The sequence below is a fragment of the Hippocampus bargibanti genome, linkage group LG04, assembly GCF_051943395.1.
Source record: "Hippocampus bargibanti isolate YZ-2025 linkage group LG04, ASM5194339v1, whole genome shotgun sequence".
In the NCBI taxonomy this organism is placed as follows: Eukaryota; Metazoa; Chordata; class Actinopteri; order Syngnathiformes; family Syngnathidae; genus Hippocampus; species Hippocampus bargibanti.
Genome location: NC_142737.1, coordinates 15351796 through 15369749, shown reverse-complemented (window position 1 = coordinate 15369749; position 17954 = coordinate 15351796). Strand labels below are relative to the sequence as shown.

The 17954-nt window shown below is 40.5% G+C and overlaps 2 protein-coding genes across 3 annotated transcripts; both read left to right on the top strand.

The window, feature by feature from the left end:
- Positions 1-1894: 1894 nt before the first annotated feature.
- Positions 1895-9002, top strand: fancg (FA complementation group G). 2 transcript variants are annotated; one of them, XM_088995500.1, is made up of 14 exons: positions 1895-2032; positions 2567-2645; positions 2729-2854; positions 2919-3091; positions 3170-3308; positions 4686-4816; positions 4907-5053; positions 5129-5289; positions 5469-5532; positions 6321-6634; positions 6701-6741; positions 6811-6984; positions 7932-8043; positions 8338-9002. In XM_088995500.1, the coding sequence occupies exons 1-14, from the start codon at positions 1949-1951 to the stop codon at positions 8438-8440; spliced, it is 1848 nt and encodes a 615-aa protein (XP_088851626.1). In that variant the 5' UTR covers positions 1895-1948; the 3' UTR covers positions 8441-9002. The 2 variants fall into 2 exon arrangements, with proteins under 2 accessions (XP_088851626.1, XP_088851628.1); XM_088995502.1 differs by having other exon boundaries at positions 1905-2026.
- A 513-nt stretch (positions 9003-9515) lies between these two features.
- Positions 9516-17557, top strand: vcp (valosin containing protein). The gene is made up of 17 exons (XM_088994278.1): positions 9516-9667; positions 10870-10981; positions 11064-11236; positions 11310-11452; positions 11541-11671; positions 11732-11863; positions 12447-12549; positions 12830-12963; positions 13109-13244; positions 13340-13452; positions 13554-13718; positions 13802-13924; positions 14027-14239; positions 14330-14638; positions 15791-15946; positions 16031-16185; positions 17196-17557. Exons 1-17 carry the CDS (start codon positions 9651-9653, stop codon positions 17299-17301), a joined length of 2421 nt encoding a protein of 806 aa, XP_088850404.1. The 5' UTR covers positions 9516-9650; the 3' UTR covers positions 17302-17557.
- Positions 17558-17954: the final 397 nt, after the last annotated feature.

Below are 17954 nucleotides of genomic sequence, written 5' to 3'. Positions count from 1 at the left end.
TTGGGAAAGTCCGGAAGCAGGAAGCAGGAAGCAGGCTTCTGATTGGCTGTCGTGTTCAGTATGCAAATTGACAAACCAAATCGATTAGAAATCTTCGTTGAAACGTTTGCTTAATTGAATAAAGCAAACGTTTGATTAAAAAAAAAAAATCGTTTTTGTTTTTGTTTTTGTTTTTGTTTTTTCTTGAAGAAGTTGTAGGCCACCCAGGCTGGACACTTTTGTAAGTTGTACGCCCGAGTAAGAGTTGCACGCCCCGGGCGTCCGGGCAGATAACGTTTCAGACACTGTCTACACACGGCCAAAAAAAGATGATCCTGATTTTAACGATAATACATTAAATGCCTTCTTTATACTGGTGTATTGAACAATACAAAAATGTAAAATTATTTTGGATAATCAACGATGCTGTTATTTAAAGTTTTTGGTAAATATGATAAGAAAATTGTTATTCTTCGTGTTGAATTAAGTCTTGAAGACATAGCACCACCGTGCATTCTGCTGATGCATAAACTCTTTGGATTGGATTTTTTGGACTGGATTGGATTTGCCTTTATTAGTCTCACAGTGGAGACATTTACATTTCACAGCAGCAAAGTGATGAAAGGAATGAAAGTAATTTGATGCTGCAGTGTGAGTTTGCAGATCCACACCAGTCTCACAGGGAGTCTTGGCCCCACGCTCACAAGTACATATAAAGCCAGTTCATTGTTTTGTTTCTGGGCTACATATCCTTACATCCCAGAGTATTGATCATTTTCCAATTATTGGTTCGTGGTTTGTTCCAAATGGGTTGGCTACAGATATGAAATACTGTAGTATGACCATCATGATGTGCAATAAATTGTGATTATACAGGATGGGGATACAGGAAAATAAGGTGTCTCAGCTTATTTGCTATGACAAGAGGTTATGCTTGTGACTTAATTCTTCAAACCATAACACAACATTGTTTGATATTGTTGAAGGTTAAGTGGATCAGCACATATAAGCTAATTTCTCTGCATCAGCCATTCTTTGCTCCCAGTGCTGGACAACAATGTCAGCCATGTCTGCATCATGTCCTTGAATGCTCATGTGAAGCACACTTTGAACTGTTTGTGTCATTATCATGAGGAAAAAAAAAAGAGTTTCATTGCTTTGCTGTCTGCAATAACAGAACATCTACAAAGCACAGGAATCTGCTTAAATGACCTAAAAAGGTATGCAGAATTATGTTATTATGCATGTGTCATGAGCTTCACTGTCGTATTATTTTGAGCACTGTAATTGGATACAATGATAGGAAGGAGGAATTGAAGGGCAGAGAGCTGTCCAAACACTCAAAGGAGATTGCATACAATGGGGGACAGAAGCTGATGGCTTTGTAGAGAGTGACACATTGGTGACAGGGAAAGAGTGTGGTCAGAGAAGTGAGATGGCAGGAAATAAAGGGGAAAATAAGAGTCACCTTCACATGGACAGTTAAAAAAAATGGCTTCAATGGCAGTTACACGATGACTCAGCAGTAATATGACTACAGCAGTAGTATTGGTTGAACCATCTCTGGTCTTATTTAGAGGAAGACACAATCATGTAAAACTCTATGCAGTTTTGCCTCCGTTGGTTCCATTGTGTTATAAAGAGCAAAAAGCATACTTTTATTCCATATAAAAAATTCTACTGCTGTGTGATAGAAGCTAATACCAAATTCACCATATCTACATTGATTGACCATCCATCACTCATGGATGCAGCATTTCATCACCAACCCACCAAATTACATTTGTCAATGGTGTGTCCAATGAGATTGTCAAATGGATGGATGTCTCTGGCGTCCCCTCACGGAAGCTTTTGTAATTGCAGTTGTCATTGTCACTGCCAGCCACAAGGGGGCAGAAGAAGCTGACTCTGACAATACATTTCCGGTTGTACAACAAACGAGGGAAAGTTGAACCATTTGGACTGAAAAATGTCCACCAAAAGACAACAATCACCGTTATCAGACAAATGGATACAGGAAAACAACGAATTTGTCAACAAATGGAGGGTAAAGGTGACTGATTTCCTGTTAAGTCTTCTTGCTTAAAGCGCCCTTGCTTCGATGTACAGTACTGTACCCGCAAAGTCTGTACACACGGGATAATTGGATGTTTTTCATTTAATTCTACTGGTAATGTATTTTTTCTCCCCTTCCATACATTAATTATGGCTTCATCAATGGAAGAAAGTGTTGACTTGATATATATTGTGCTTTAACAACAGCTGAAGCTGTAAAAAGCGCTTAACATGGACAATTATCATATACAGTAAATAAAGCAGTCACAAAGATAGTAGAAACCACCAGGGAGTAAAACTAAAATCTAGTCTGGGTCATGCTGAGTCAAATGCCAAAGAGCATAAGTGAGTTTTAAGGCGAGTTTTAAAGATGGGTAGGGAGGGGATCAATATGTACAGGTACTGTATTGTACTTGTAACTTCCCTTAACGAAAATAATTTGAAAAAAAATGCAGTGCCAATAATGCTTATAATCTCAGAACAGCTGAACCATGGTGTCTCATTCAAATAATTTTATTTATCTGACTTCCAGAACAGGGATGTTTCAAGTCGAGAGCAGACCTTATTGTTGTTGTCATCTGACTTCCAGAAACTTGTACAAAAAATACAAGGTTAGTTTAGATTTTTGTTGTGAGTTTGCTGTTGTAGAGGTGAAGAAATAATACTTTTCTTTTATCACATTATGCTCCTCCAGGTCTTCCTCCGCTTGAAGATTATGCTCAATTGGAGTTGTGTGTGGTGTACAATGTTTGCTTGCTTTCTATCGGTTTGTCAAAGGTATCAGAGGCAGAGATTCTCCTGGCACAAACTGTGGACAGAGGTCAGTCTTGTGAATTTCCTGCTATCTGTTCACTCTCAAGGCAACCTGATTTTCTTTCCTTTAGTTTTACAGATGACAGGTGTTGAATCAAAGGCCTCCTCACCACGAGATGTTTGGCATACAGTTTTGACATCAACGAAGAACAAAGCAGTCGATTCTGGTATACAGAACTTGCTGTGTGTGCAGTGGGCTATCTGGTTGGCCAGCTGTTCACTTGAAGCCATTGAAGGACTTCAGGTACAGCTTCCTCTGTTCTGAGCTTTGGTTCAATCAAAAAAAATGTCTTGAATATTTTTTTCTCCTCCTCTCATGCAGGTAGAGTTTTCCTCTCTTTCTACAAGAGTTCAAGACCTGACAAGTGAAGCCAGGCAAATATCTTCAAACACTCCACTTTTGGTGATGGAACCAAAAAATCTTCTTCAGTTATTGGAAATGTGTACTCTCATCACTCAAGGTTTGACATATTTGAAATAAATCCTCCGAAGGTCAATTCCTACCAAATTTTGATTGTGAAAATAATTTAATTGCTTTTATGATTTTCATAAGTTGTTACAAACACTAGTCTAAATTATTAAAATGTAATCATAAAATAATTAACTGTGTGTAGTGAGTATCTATTTTCACTTTTTAATTCCAATTTATTCAGATGCACATATTGTATAATTTGGACACCCAATAAAAACATGTCTCAAAAAAAGTAGTTCATATAGATAGGGTTGTATCATAGCAATGGTCCATACATATGAAACCCAGATTTAGATTTGGTGGTTCTTACCACCTACAGCACACATTGATGAAACACATCTCTCTGCTTTATCTGATATCACCTCTATTAACTCATTCACTGCCAGACATGTGCAAAAGATTGTCCATTCCGGTGCCAGGGTTTTTGTCATTTTCACTCGAATTCCAAGACCCACTGAACATTGAGTTTAGGACTACATAAAAATTCAATAATAATAATAAATGTAATTTTTAAGCACCTTTCAAAACTCTCAAGGTCAATGCAGTGTAAGAAAACTTTGACTCTCTTCTTTCATAAGAAAAAAGAGTTAATTCCTAAGTTATATGGGTCTGTAGTATATGTGGTTCAAGTGGGGGCAGCTGTACAACAGGCAAATGAAGTTTTTCCCTCATGGGAGGGAAAAACATTGCCAGAGTCTGACCAGTGTTTTATCTGCGCCCCCTGATAAAAACCAAAACCCGATTAATTCGGGAATGGCTCTCCACGTCACATCTTCAATTCCCGAATAAATTACGGAATGGCAGTGAATGAGTTAAATAAAAAAAGCGTTTATGTTTAACCCTCATATTATGTTGAAAAAAAAAACATGTTGATTATATCGTGGGTCATTTTTACCCACATGTAAAAAGCCCCACAAAACAGTCGAATAATAGGTGACATCAGCAACAACTGTTTCGGAGATGTTATAAACATACTTGAAAAGAGAGACGACATATTTTCTATTCCATTGGGATATTTTAGAACTTTTTTGAAGAAAGGAAAAGGAAATGATATGCAGTCAACACAAAAAAATGGAAACGGGTCAAATTGACCCCTTAACATAATATGAGGGTAAAATATTAGTTTCAGTGAACCATAATATCAACATATTTTCTATCCCATTGGGATTATTTTAGAACTGTTTTGAAGAAAGGAAAAGGAAGGGATATGCAGTGCTTTCGTCAACACAAAAATGGAAACGGGTCAAATTGACCCCTTAGCATAATAATAGGGTTAAATATTAGTTTCAGTGAACCATAATATCATCATGCTCTGCTTCACCGTGTTTTTTTAATGTTGCTCTGCTACTTACTATGCTGTGTGAAGGTGCCGAGAAAATAAATGACGGTCGAAGCTCAGAGGCACTAACATGTCTTCAGGCTGCCTCCTCTCTACCAGCTCCCAGAACTCTTGTGGCCTACACACACCTGCTCTCTGGCTCCTGCTTAGCCCACACGGTAGCCTCCCTTTAAAGTGTACACTTGTGAATGATGTTGCAAGTATGCATATGTGCCATAATTGTTTGCATGTTTCCTTTTTTTTCATAGGGCCGCCCTCAGATGGCACTGCAGTGTTTCAGGAAAGCAGTGGAGATAGATTTTCCGAGTGTATGTGCTTTATATCAAAGTTTACTCATCTTCCGGCGCCAAGGCAACACACAAGCGGAGATACAAATGCTTGGTTTGTTGCACTCGGTGGGTGAACTATCAGATATTCATGCTTCTCGAGGTAAATCCTTCTAAAGGATGACAACAATTCTTCTCCCACAGACTCTGATGTCGCCCTCCATCACTGAGCACGAAAAAACCTGTGATCAGATTATCTCCTGGTCCGTATTTTTACGCAGTCAAGCTCTGCACAGCCTGCTCCCTGTCCCAACTGCTCTCTGTGTCCTTCACTGTTTGGCTCAGAAGTGTTTGCTACATTCAAGGTTCATCTGAATGCCTGCTGCTTAAACACTGTTAAAGGAGCTCTGTGTAATAATGCAGCCGTGAACCTTTTCACTCCGGAATCACTCTGATTATGAATTTATCTAATTCTGGTCATTTTTCAATGATACTTATTCTTGTTGATATACCGTAATAAATAGATGTATGTTTAATCCTCTAGGGTTTCTGAAGCTGTGGAGCATTATCTGGACCTGCTGGCTGCTATTCGTTCCGAAGAAAATGCGGTAAGGCGAAACACTTTGCACACTTAGACTGTAAATAGGGAGTCTTCCTTTGCAGGTAGCGCAGTCTCCATTTTTCTTTGAGAAATATGAAGTTGAATTTTGTGATCATTCAATCAGACAAATGGGCAATGTCATTTGTATTTTATTTGTAATTTAACTCATTCACTGCCATTCACAAATTTATTCGGGAATTTAAAATATGTTGTGGAGCGCCATTCCCAAATTTGTTTGGGTTTTTTGTTTTTCCTGCGGGTGGAGGGTGTTGATAAAGCGCTGGTCAGACCTCTGGAAATGTTTTTTGTCCTTTTCACGAGGGGGCAGCATTTGCCTTTTGTACAGCCGCCCCCACTTGCACCTCATAATACGCCAGACCCATATAACTTTGGAATTAACTTTTTTTTCTGATGAAAGCTCAGAGTCTACGGTTTCTTACGCTGCGTTGAATGTTTATGTAGTTCTACAACTCAATATAACATTTTTGCACATTGTCTGGCAGTGAATGAGTTAAGCAATTCATCTACTAAAGGTAAATGTGTATTTAATATGTTTTTGTTTTTATTATTCGCGGTATGGTTAAACAACAATTTAACACATTACTGGAGATTGATGAAAAAAAGAGACTTTAAAATGTCCGGGGAATAAAACCATTCTGCTTGGTGTGAAGATGGTAGTCTGCTGTCCTGATATGAGTTTATTAAGCTGTGAGCCCCAATCCTATGTTCCACATGGTGTATATTCAAAGGCTTGTATGGTTTATAATAAAACTTGAAGCTCTCTCTCTGTTTGAGGTATGGTCTGAGGACCCTCAACTCCCCCGGTTACCTGAACTTTACCTGGAAGCCGGGACCTCCTTACTCTTAGCGAAGCGGCCCGTTGATTGTCTGACATTATGTGACGAAGTCATCTCCACGACGGCTGAGCTGCTGCCAGAGCGTGTGGTGCTCGAAGAGCCAAAGGAGAGAATTGAGGCACCAGCTGTGTGCGCTGAAGGTGAACACAATCAGGTGGCAATGCTGTTTTGGACGGGTGCGGCGTACCTTGTCCAAGGTCACTGCTACTGTCAAATGCAGGATTGGAAGCAAGCTGTTACTCACTACACAAGGTTGGTAAAGCAGGATTTAGTGAATCTCTACATCTGACCAACTACAGATTCTGCTGTACTTTATAGGTGTATGAACTTGCTTGTGAAGGTGCGCTTTAAAGAGAAAGGCGAGTACTTTACTAGCTGGACCTTCACACAAATTGTGGAGAAAAAACTAATTACATGTTGACTTATAGGGGGCATACCTCAAGTACCCAGTGCAGACATGGTTGATGAGAAGAGAACAGATCTTCAGATCTTACAGAGGATGAAGGGGCTCTCCTTAGCTGGGAGGGGCATTAGCTTTGCACACACAGACCAGCTTGGACATGCACTGAGAGATCTCCAGCTAAGCCTGCAGGCTTTTGAAGGTGTGTAAGCCTTAAATGGAGCCATAACGTAACCATTTTTATTTGGCTTTATTTATACTTAGTCGTTTTACCGCTGCTTCTGAATCATACCTGTATACAGTTGATATTACAAGGTACCAGATCGATACCGGTCGCTGAGATATTTGGTATTACATTTTGGTTTTGTATTATTACCGTTATTTAGTTTGTGGTTTCCCCACTTTAATTCAGTATTTTCCGGTGCATAAGGCACACTGCAGTATAAGGCACACCCCCAATGACTGGTGCATTGTTTTTACTTTTTTTCATTTTTAAGGAGCATAAGGCGCACCTTCAATGACTGAAAAAAGGTTTACAAATATAATATAAAAATATATTGAAGTTTTGCAAATATAAGGCACACCACATTATAAGGTCCGACAGTAGAGGCTGGGGTTACGCACTACTTCTTCTACAGGGGGAAATGGAGTTGATGGCTGCTGACAGTAGTTGCGAGACCTGTTGTGGCTCAATATGACTTCACATATAAGGTGCAGCGCGTATAAGGCGAAGGGTCATATTTTGAAGAAAATCAAGGCTTTTGGGTGCGCCTTATACACCAGAAAATACGGTATATGGATTGTTGCATGAACACATCGAAACAATAAATTGTAATAAGAAACCCTACTTTCTGTAGGGTTTCTTATTGCACTTGAGGCTAAAGGAACAAATGATAATTGACTGTGTTATTGTGAAGTATTTTTAGTATTGTGATCATGTCAAGTGTCTAAAATACTCGATTAGAAACTCTTCAATTTTAAGCAATTCAATTGTGCACACCAAATGACATCCTTAATAAACAATGTTAAATGTTTAACTGACATAGTGACTGAAAAAGGAGCAATGTTGTTTTTTATTGTGAGATTTGGATACGCCAACTACTACTAGAACCTTTTGAAGTTATTCTTTCTGCATCTCTCCCTGTTTAGAGTGTGTGGGTGCAGGACTGTGGTGTGGAGAGGTGTTGTGGAGGCTAAATAGGAAAAAAGAGGCTGCTGCAATGTGGAAAAAGACATGGAGTATCAACATACATTCAGTGGAGTAAGACACCCAGCATCCTTTTTTATTCTTCAATACATTTATAGACAGAGTTACGATACTTAGCCATTTGGAAGTACCCAACATGATTCAACGAAATGGAACTGGATAGTGCCACTTAGCAGTTTTTTTTGACGACGATACTAGTGCAGTGTGTTCTACCGGAAACAAATTCCTTGTGTGTTCTACATACTTGGCAATAAAGATGATTCTGATTCTGAAATAAATATCTGTATTTTTGTACAATATTCTAAAAATTATACATGTTGTAAATCTGTATTCTTTTGTGTGCTGCAGGAAAATTCCTGTGTACTTGCAGAAACCCCAGTCCCTACCCATATTGGACTCTGCTGAGCTTCGTCTCAGAGTACGAGAACTTGATCCAACTAGCCCACCTTGAGCGATGACAATTGTCCTTTTGGGTTTTGTCAAATCTTGACAGAAAAAAACTTCCAGGTGGTTTGTGTAAATATATGCTTGGCTTACAAGATACATTCATTGTATTTTTTTGTTTTTTGTTTATTTGTGTAACTGCGGTGATATAACATTTTATGTTTAATTGTATCTGTGTATCACCACCTTCTAGCACATGCTCCTTACAGTATGACTGGTGCATCACAAAAGAATAAGAAAAATACATTTGGGGCATCACAAAAAAAATAATAAATACATTCTGCTTTGTGTGTGTATGATCTTAAATGTTCACTTGCTGAATCAAGTGAGGGATAAAATGTATATTGAGTGCTGTGAGGAAAAACATAACGAGATAAATGGACACTTAGATGGCTATATTCATGCACTAGTGTTGTTTACGACAGGACCGACCCTCTTGAGGACAAGCAGATCGGATGTTCATGTGTGTTCTTCAATTGACTCAATTGTTGTGTTCCTTTTCGTAGACTCTTAGCAAATAAACGTTGCCTCAATTATTTAGGGTCTCGAGGCATGATTTTGGAACTGAACCATTATTTTACTCTTTGTTTTGTTTTGTAACAATTCGCCAGGAAGTCAGAGTCCTTCTTACGTACCGGCACATCCACGTTGACCACGAGATACACACCAATCAAAGACCTCGTGTTATGTTGACGTATGCGACATGACAGAGCCCCGCAATTGACACGCTTATCGTAGAGGTGTTTCACCGTTTGGTCGGAAACGCGTTTCGTTTATTAGTTTTCTTTTAATTTTGCAAAACATTTTTATCGCAAAACTGCGGATAAATAAGGGTGGGGGTGTTTTAAGATTTATCAATTCTTTCACGCGGTATACGCTCATTGGTTTCCCATATTGTTTACCCACTAGTTTGATTGACCAATTATATCAAAGTAGGCGGACCATAGGAACAGTTTATTGTTTTGCTATTGGCCAACTGAATGCGCTTATCAACGTGACGTCACAGATATCTAGTTTTCTATTGGTCAACTAATTTCATGGACGGCATCAACCAATTAGAATCAATGGAGCATCAAGCGATCTGTACACCAGAATAGAAAAGCACGGAAACCTCTGGACGTTCGTGTGATATTACGCGACGTAGTGTAACGAAAGCCGGTGAAGCATAGCAAATTTAGCTAGATTTCTGGTATTTATTGTTGTAACGGTGGACAACCATGGCATCGGGAGGGGAGTAAGTAGACACATTAATCTATGTTTTTAAACATTATTTATCGAACAGCAATACAAACGTGTCATCAGCATATACAAGTTTATGAAAGTTAGCTCGACTGCTAACAATTAGCGACAAAGCTATCGGGGTCAGTTACTTGTCCATTGGTTGCGTTGGCGACAACATTTCAAACAATGAATGGTTATCCCGAACACATTTTACACATTGTCTGTCACGTTCGTGCGATTCCCACCGCTGTCGTTTCGTAGTTATACGTTTTCGGTAACAGTGATGTGACAACGGCTTGACAAAGCACAGTCATTGGTGTTGGGTTGTTGCGCGTCTTAGCTTAGCAACCCCTTCAAGGCCAAAGCCATTCACCATTACACAGAGGTGGCCTTTAACGCCTACCCAAGCACTGTCTAACTGCTCAGAGCCCGTCTATAACGGCCCCGAAATGAGGAGGAGTGGATGTTAATGTTACGCCAATTAATGCTTTCAATCAATGGTAACCCGATAGCCAGTGGCGTCACGTCCACTCTCAATAGTACCGCAAAGCTAACTAGCACATTTAGCATTTATACTGAGCGACCAAGTTAATACTAATTGTGTAATAGTGTTTCACTTGGCGAATGTACGACACACCTTGAAAGCAAACGTGGGAAACGACACAAATGGACAGTTAGAAACGTACATTTAGCTATATTTTTTTTCGATCGAGAAAGCTATCCAAAGTTTTCTTCGCGATTCTTTTGCTGTGTCATCCGGGCTCGCTCGCTCGCCCGTCACTTAGCGTCGAGGCTAACATTGGCGAGCTAACGACCTGGAAACGGATTCTAAAAGCAAGCCACGGCTACCCAAAAAGACCATTTTGGCAATATTGGTGTTTTAAGTTATTCTTTTACCACCCATCAGTTATGCCAGTCATCTCAAACGTAGGCTAACGGGAGAAAACAGTTTGTTGACACATTCAATGAATGTGTATCCTACTTAAAAACGTCAGCCAGTGTATATGTAATTCGCCTCACATTCTCTAAAGTTGAAGATACAAAATTCATTTGGATGAATGTCAAAATCATTGAATGCACAATGTGCACTCCACAAATTTCGACTTGAGTGCAATTGTTTTTTTTTATTTTATTTTACTAAAATTGTTTCAATAAACACGCTAAAACCTAAATTGTATTTACTGTGTTATTACAACCCATGTTTTTCTCTTCTAGATCAAAAAATGATGACCTAGCGACTGCAATTCTGAAACAGAAGAACAGGCCCAACAGACTTATTGTGGATGAGTCTATTAATGAAGACAACAGTGTTGTGTCTCTCTCTCAGGTACACAGTTTGGAAAGATGAGTGTTGTTTAAATGTTATGAACTTTATCGGTAGATTTAAATGTATATAATATTGCCTCCAGACCAAGATGGATGAGCTGCAGCTGTTCCGTGGCGACACAGTACTGATGAAGGGCAAAAAGAGACGAGAGACTGTGTGCATTGTATTGTCTGATGATACATGCTCTGATGAAAAAGTTCGAATGAACAGGGTGGTCCGCAACAACCTAAGGGTCCGACTGGGTGATGTCATCAGGTGGGGGATTGGTGCACGACTGTCTTGGCTTCTCCTTAATATCGGATAAAAAGAGTTCAATATTTTCCCTCAGCATTCAGCCATGTCCTGATGTAAAGTATGGAAAAAGGATCCATGTTCTTCCAATAGATGACACAGTAGAGGGAATCACTGGCAACCTGTTTGAGGTTTATCTCAAGCCATACTTTCTTGAGGCTTACAGACCTATTCGCAGAGGTTAGTGCTAGCCAGACCTGATCACTAATTTATAATTATTTTCTCTGAGTTGTAACTTTCAATAAATATGACCCAATTTATTTGAAAGGTGATATTTTCCTCGTTCGTGGAGGCATGCGCGCCGTGGAATTCAAAGTGGTTGAAACTGATCCTTCTCCCTACTGCATCGTTGCTCCTGACACTGTCATTCATTGTGAAGGCGAGCCTATCAGGAGAGAGGTAGGCATTAAATCACTATGCTGTCTGTTCCTATTTTCTTAATTTTGATTACAATTTCAGGATGAAGAGGAGTCTTTGAATGAGGTTGGTTATGATGACATTGGTGGAGTGAGAAAGCAACTGGCTCAGATCAAAGAAATGGTGGAACTACCGCTTCGGCACCCTGCATTGTTCAAGGCCATTGGTGTCAAGGTATGTATTTACTTGGAGGTCCTTGTTACTGCTGTTACAATTTTATCTTGGTTTAGGCTTGATTGTAGGTGTGGAAATGTAATATGATTTTGTACTGCGAAGCTACAGTGTATATTGGTCATAGTATACAATCTAATTTACCAAAATACACCTTGCATTGTCGTTGAAAGTTTGAAGTTTATTAAATGTTTTATTCAACAAAGAAAAAGTTCATTCACTTCTCGGTGTTGCGTTAAACTCCACACAAGTAACAGCGCTTGGATTATATTGAAATTCACTTACAATGCATTATGCCCACAAATTTTAGCCTGTTCTACCGCACTGGTAAAAAGAAATAAACATCTATTCACATGAGTGAGAAAACGCAAAGCGGATTACAAAATGGATGAATGGCTCTTGTGACATTAATCTACATTATGTCAATTTAGTTGACCGTTTATCAGTAAACGTGGTCATGCTGCATTTGGTGTGACCAACTGAAAAAGTTGGCGACACCACTGCCATTATTGCAAAAGTTAGTAAATTTGAGTAATGTCCTATTTGATACTTCGCCCACATTCTGTTAATCTATTGGTTTCTCCAGCCCCCACGTGGAATTCTTCTCTATGGACCTCCTGGAACTGGAAAGACCTTGATTGCCAGGGCTGTGGCCAATGAAACTGGAGCCTTCTTCTTCCTGATCAATGGTATGGAGACACATTAGATTAAATCTTAACTTTATTCGCACTATTTCATTTTGGGGGGGGGGGAATTCATCAATCTTGGTGCATCACTTTATGGGTGTGCATTGTCATTCGAAGTGACAAGATGAGTCAATTTTTTTGTCTCATCAAAATAATGTCAGTGGGATCTCTTATGATCATGCACGTCTCAGACTACTTTAAAATATTCCTGCCACCTTGAAGATATGTTTGTCATTTGATTAAAAATCTGCATTTCCTCTCATGAGAATGTTTGTTTCTGAAGGCCCTGAGATTATGAGCAAGCTGGCTGGAGAGAGCGAGAGTAACCTGAGGAAAGCCTTTGAGGAAGCAGAGAAAAATGCTCCTGCCATCATCTTCATTGATGAGCTTGATGCTATTGCTCCTAAGAGAGAGAAGGTGAGCTGAAGAGAAGGAGTATTATAATATCGAAATGGCCATCAAGAAGGCATACATTGTCTCTCACTTTCTCTCTGTTACAAAACAAAAAACAGTGGTATATAAATCCTTTATTGCTTTTAAATGCTGTGAAATGTCTTTGTAGACCCATGGAGAAGTGGAGAGGCGCATTGTCTCACAGCTGCTGACTCTGATGGATGGCCTCAAACAGCGAGCTCATGTCATCGTCATGGCCGCCACAAACAGACCGAACAGCATCGATCCAGCTTTGAGGAGATTTGGTAACAAACAAAACAAAGCAGCAGTTTTCATGTTCCCGATGTTATTTAATTTGAGATTTGGGTGAACTAATATGATTTTTCTGAACTGTTCTCAGGTCGTTTTGATCGGGAAGTGGACATTGGCATTCCAGATGCCACTGGCAGACTCGAGATTCTCCAGATTCACACTAAAAACATGAAGCTTGCTGATGATGTGGACTTGGAACAGGTTTGTACTTCAAGTCATGTACCAACACAATTAGTTTTATTGTTAAGATTGTTGTGAATGGAATATACTCTGTGATTGAGGTGTGTGTTTGATTTTGGCAGGTAGCCAATGAGACCCACGGTCACGTGGGGGCCGATCTGGCTGCCCTGTGCTCTGAGGCGGCCCTCCAAGCTATTCGAAAGAAGATGGACCTGATTGATTTGGAGGATGAAACTATTGATGCCGAAGTCATGAATTCTCTTGCTGTGACTATGGATGACTTCAAGGTAAGGATCTTAGATCGATGGCAACATTTGGATTTATTTTATTTTTAATGATGTCAACTAACTGGAGTAAATCAAATGTTCAGTGGGCTCTGAGCCAGAGCAACCCCTCAGCTCTCAGAGAGACAGTTGTCGAAGTTCCTAACATTACTTGGGAGGATATTGGTGGACTGGAAGATGTCAAGAGAGAGTTGCAAGAGTTGGTACAGGTATGGAAACCCCATAAAACAAACAAACAAAAAACCGCCAGAAGCAGTGCCCTTTGTAAGCTGTCATAAATTGCATGTCTTCATCCAACCTTTTGAATTCAGTACCCAGTGGAGCACCCGGACAAGTTCCTCAAGTTTGGCATGACCCCTTCCAAGGGCGTGCTTTTCTATGGGCCACCCGGTTGTGGTAAAACTCTGCTGGCCAAAGCTATTGCCAACGAGTGCCAGGCAAATTTCATCTCTATTAAAGGACCAGAGTTGCTCACCATGTGGTTTGGAGAGTCTGAGGCAAACGTCAGAGAGATTTTTGACAAGGTTGGTGAGCATTTTGCCATCATCAAGATGATTTCACATCTTCGCAAATGTTCATGGTCCTTAAAAAAATCCCCATCTGTATACATCCAGGCTCGTCAAGCGGCCCCTTGCGTTCTTTTCTTTGACGAGCTGGATTCCATAGCAAAAGCTCGCGGCGGCAACGTTGGAGATGGCGGCGGAGCGGCAGACCGCGTCATCAACCAGATCCTGACTGAGATGGATGGCATGTCTAGTAAGAAGAACGTCTTCATCATCGGTGCCACAAACAGACCCGACATCATTGACCCCGCCATCTTGAGACCTGGCCGTCTGGACCAACTCATCTACATCCCTCTGCCTGACGAGAAGAGCCGAATGAGCATCCTCAAGGCCAACCTTCGCAAGAGTCCCATCAGCAAGGTGAACTTTATCATCAGTGAAAGTGAAAATACATTAAAAGATGAAAATTGTGGGGATGGAGACATGCATAAAAAGATATTTAAAAATAGTCTTAACTTAACTCATTGACTGCCAGACAATGCAAAAACTGTGTCCATTCCAGTGCCAGGGTTTTTGTCATTTTCACTCAAATTGCAGGAACCGCTGAATATTTACTTTTAGGACTACATCAACATTGAATGTAGAATACGAAACCTTAGACTCTCTTCTTCCATCAGGAAAAAATAAGTTAATTCCTTAATTATATGGGTCTGGACTTATCTGTGCTTGAAATGGGGCTGGCTGTCCAAAATCAAATACAATATTGATTTATATAGGGCTTTAACAACAGCTGAAGATGTGAGAAAGCGCTAACATGGACAAAAGGCAAAGGAGGTCTGGCCAACGCTTTATCGGCACCCTGGCAAGTTAAACCAAAACCCGAACATATTCAGGAATGGTGCTCCACGTCACACTTTTGAATTCCCGAATAAATTCGGGAATGGCAACGAATGAGTTAATATAAAGTTTAAAACATCTAGTTATTAAAAACTATTGGTGATGCTGCCAATATCTATGTCGATCATCCTGAAAATGACAAATCAAGGCGACAAAAGGCTTGCGTAATGACCGATCGCAGCTCGCTTGTTTTTGGAGATGCGTCATGTGCTGTTTGCCAGATGTTCCTGAGATGGCTAAAAAAAAGAAAAAGGCGGAGATTGGTTTGCAATTCAAATTTCACACACACAATATTAACCTCAATGCCATGTTCACGCTGGTGGGAGTTGCATAAAACAGTATTTATAAATTTTTGACTTGGCCTACTTTTTAAATATTTTACAATACAGCATGGCTTTGCTTTAAAATAGATTTCTGTTCCAGTGGTGGTGACATGGACCAAGCTTATATGCAAGTTTGCATGGACCGTGCATGGATTACGAACCAACACAATAGAAGATCTGTTAATTTTTTTTAAAAACATTCCTGGGTCATGAATATCAATCACACTGAAAAAATCTTAAATAGGACAAAAATTGAGTCTCACAGGGGAACCAAATTGGAAATTCTGTTGTCTGCATCTTGGATAAATCCCTTCCTTCATCTGAGTTTTGTTTCCTTTCAATGTAATCCCAGGATGTCAACCTGGACTACCTGGCAAAGATGACCAATGGCTTCTCTGGAGCTGACCTCACAGAGATCTGCCAGCGGGCGTGTAAACTAGCCATCAGAGAGAGCATCGAAAACGAGATCCGCAGAGAGAGGGAGAGGCAGACCAATCCTTTAGCCATGGTCAGACAACCTCCACTGTCCTCACCTTCTCTCAGCCACCATTCACGATGTTCAGTGTACTTCCAACACATATTTATGTCGTAGGAGGTGGAAGAAGATGACCCCGTGCCAGAGATCAGGAAGGACCATTTCGAGGAGGCCATGCGATTCGCCCGCCGCTCCGTCAGCGACAACGACATCCGCAAATATGAGATGTTTGCACAGACGCTGCAGCAGAGTCGTGGCTTCGGCAGCTTCAGGTAAACCATACCACTTCACTCGTTAACAGGTTTAGATTCCGTTTGTTTTTTTTTGTTTTTCGAGAGGAGCATCATTTTACAAGAGTAATGCAACGGTTTTAAAGGACAACCGACATCACTTTTTTGTTTCCTAACTGACATCAGAAAAACGTTTTATAGCATCTAAAATGCCCAAAACACGCATGCTGGTATTTTTAGTCAAATGCAAAACACCAATAAAAGTGTCCAAAATGTGCAAAAAATTGAGCTGCAAATTGGGCATTTTCAGAAAGTCCCGCCCCCAGTTCGTGACTTCACACCAACACGTCTTGCATTGCTAGTGAATCAAAACAATGGCTTCAGATTCGGAGAATATGCTTTCTTGTTACACATCCAGTTATGAATATGATTCAAATAGTCCTGAAAAGGAAAGCATACATGTTTGCAATCGATTAAATAATTTATTTCGGGCCATTTTGCGGCAAAATTGGGGGGAAATCTCTCAACACAAAAAAGAGGCACAAAATGGCGACCTCCTGTGGCCACCGTCGCTTCCACAGGCTGATAAATTCCTTATATGGCGCTTGGACGCCCTCTTCTGGCCTTCCGGCGGCTTTCGGGTGCAACACGAGGTCCCCAGACCAAACAAGCAAAATAGATTGACGTGATGGAAGGACCGCAATGCGTCTTTTTTACGGTCATGGGGCGGTCCTTTAGTGACATCACGTACGGACTCGTCACCAACTCAAAAACAAGACTTCCTGAATATTCAGCGCGAGTCTTAAAACGGAAAATATAGCTATATGCGGTGGAATCTTATTAAAATACGCTCATTAGAAGTCATTTTACAAATTATGGACACAACTTGTCCGGAGACGTCGGTTGTCCTTTAAATGACTGCTTCGAATTTTGATTTAATGACTAACTTCCGGCTTTTTGTCAAGACGTGAGATTCATATTGAATACGACAGATTAGCGTGTTACCATGTCCAGTTTTTCACATGAGACCTGGTCTTCCATCTTGTTTTCAGGTTCCCCAACAGTACCACAGCCGGGGGCGGCCCAAGTCACGGCACAGGAGGAAGTGGCACAGGTCCCGTTTTCAATGAAGATAATGACGATGACCTTTACGGATAAAATGCCCCACAGTGCCCCATATTGTTCAGCACAGGGATGATACCTGTACAAATTCTCACCTGATTCCACCTTTTTAGGACTTTGTGCTTCTTTTTTTGTGTTACTATATTTTTTTTGTATGAGTTCCCTTGGAAACAGCATGTTGCCACTTCGCTTGCCCTGGCTTTGTTGTAGGCGGGGAAGGGGATGTTTGCAAATGGAAGGTGAGTACTGCAATGGAGTTTTTCCAGTGGGGAAAGGGGGGTGGGGGGCTTATTGAGTTGCCTCGTTTTCATTATACTATGATACATTTAGTGGTGGGATTCTATGCTTGACCTTGAGACGCGGGGGGGGGGGGGGGGGGGTTGCAAAATTTACTTTGTTGTTTTTTAAAATAAAACAGTAGCATATAATGTTATTAAATTTGTCAAGGTTATGTTGTTGAAAATAAAGTTTCACACGTGTTGAACATGTTTTGGGTGCCCATGATTTTAATGACACATCATGTGTAGCCTCGATTGGTGTATTCCTGACGAGAGGTCTGAGACTGTGCTGCAGGCAATCCCCCTGCTGACAGCACAGTGTCACTCTGCATTAGGGTTTGATCAGGGGCATTTGAAATGTCTATTCCGTTGCTCCCAATTACCATTTGGCCCACAATGCCAACTCCCAAC

Bases quoted from the DNA above. Each gene is read 5' to 3' on its own strand.
- fancg (XM_088995500.1), top strand. From the start codon at position 1,949: ATGTCCACCAAAAGACAACAATCACCGTTATCAGACAAATGGATACAG. The intron at 2,646-2,728 runs GTTAGTTTAGAT...ATGCTCCTCCAG, and splicing joins ACTTGTACAAAAAATACAAG to GTCTTCCTCCGCTTGAAGAT. The intron at 2,855-2,918 runs GTCAGTCTTGTG...TCTTTCCTTTAG, and splicing joins GGCACAAACTGTGGACAGAG to TTTTACAGATGACAGGTGTT.
- vcp (XM_088994278.1), top strand. The intron at 13,245-13,339 runs GTAACAAACAAA...AACTGTTCTCAG, and splicing joins TCCAGCTTTGAGGAGATTTG to GTCGTTTTGATCGGGAAGTG. The intron at 13,925-14,026 runs GTATGGAAACCC...TTTTGAATTCAG, and splicing joins AGTTGCAAGAGTTGGTACAG to TACCCAGTGGAGCACCCGGA.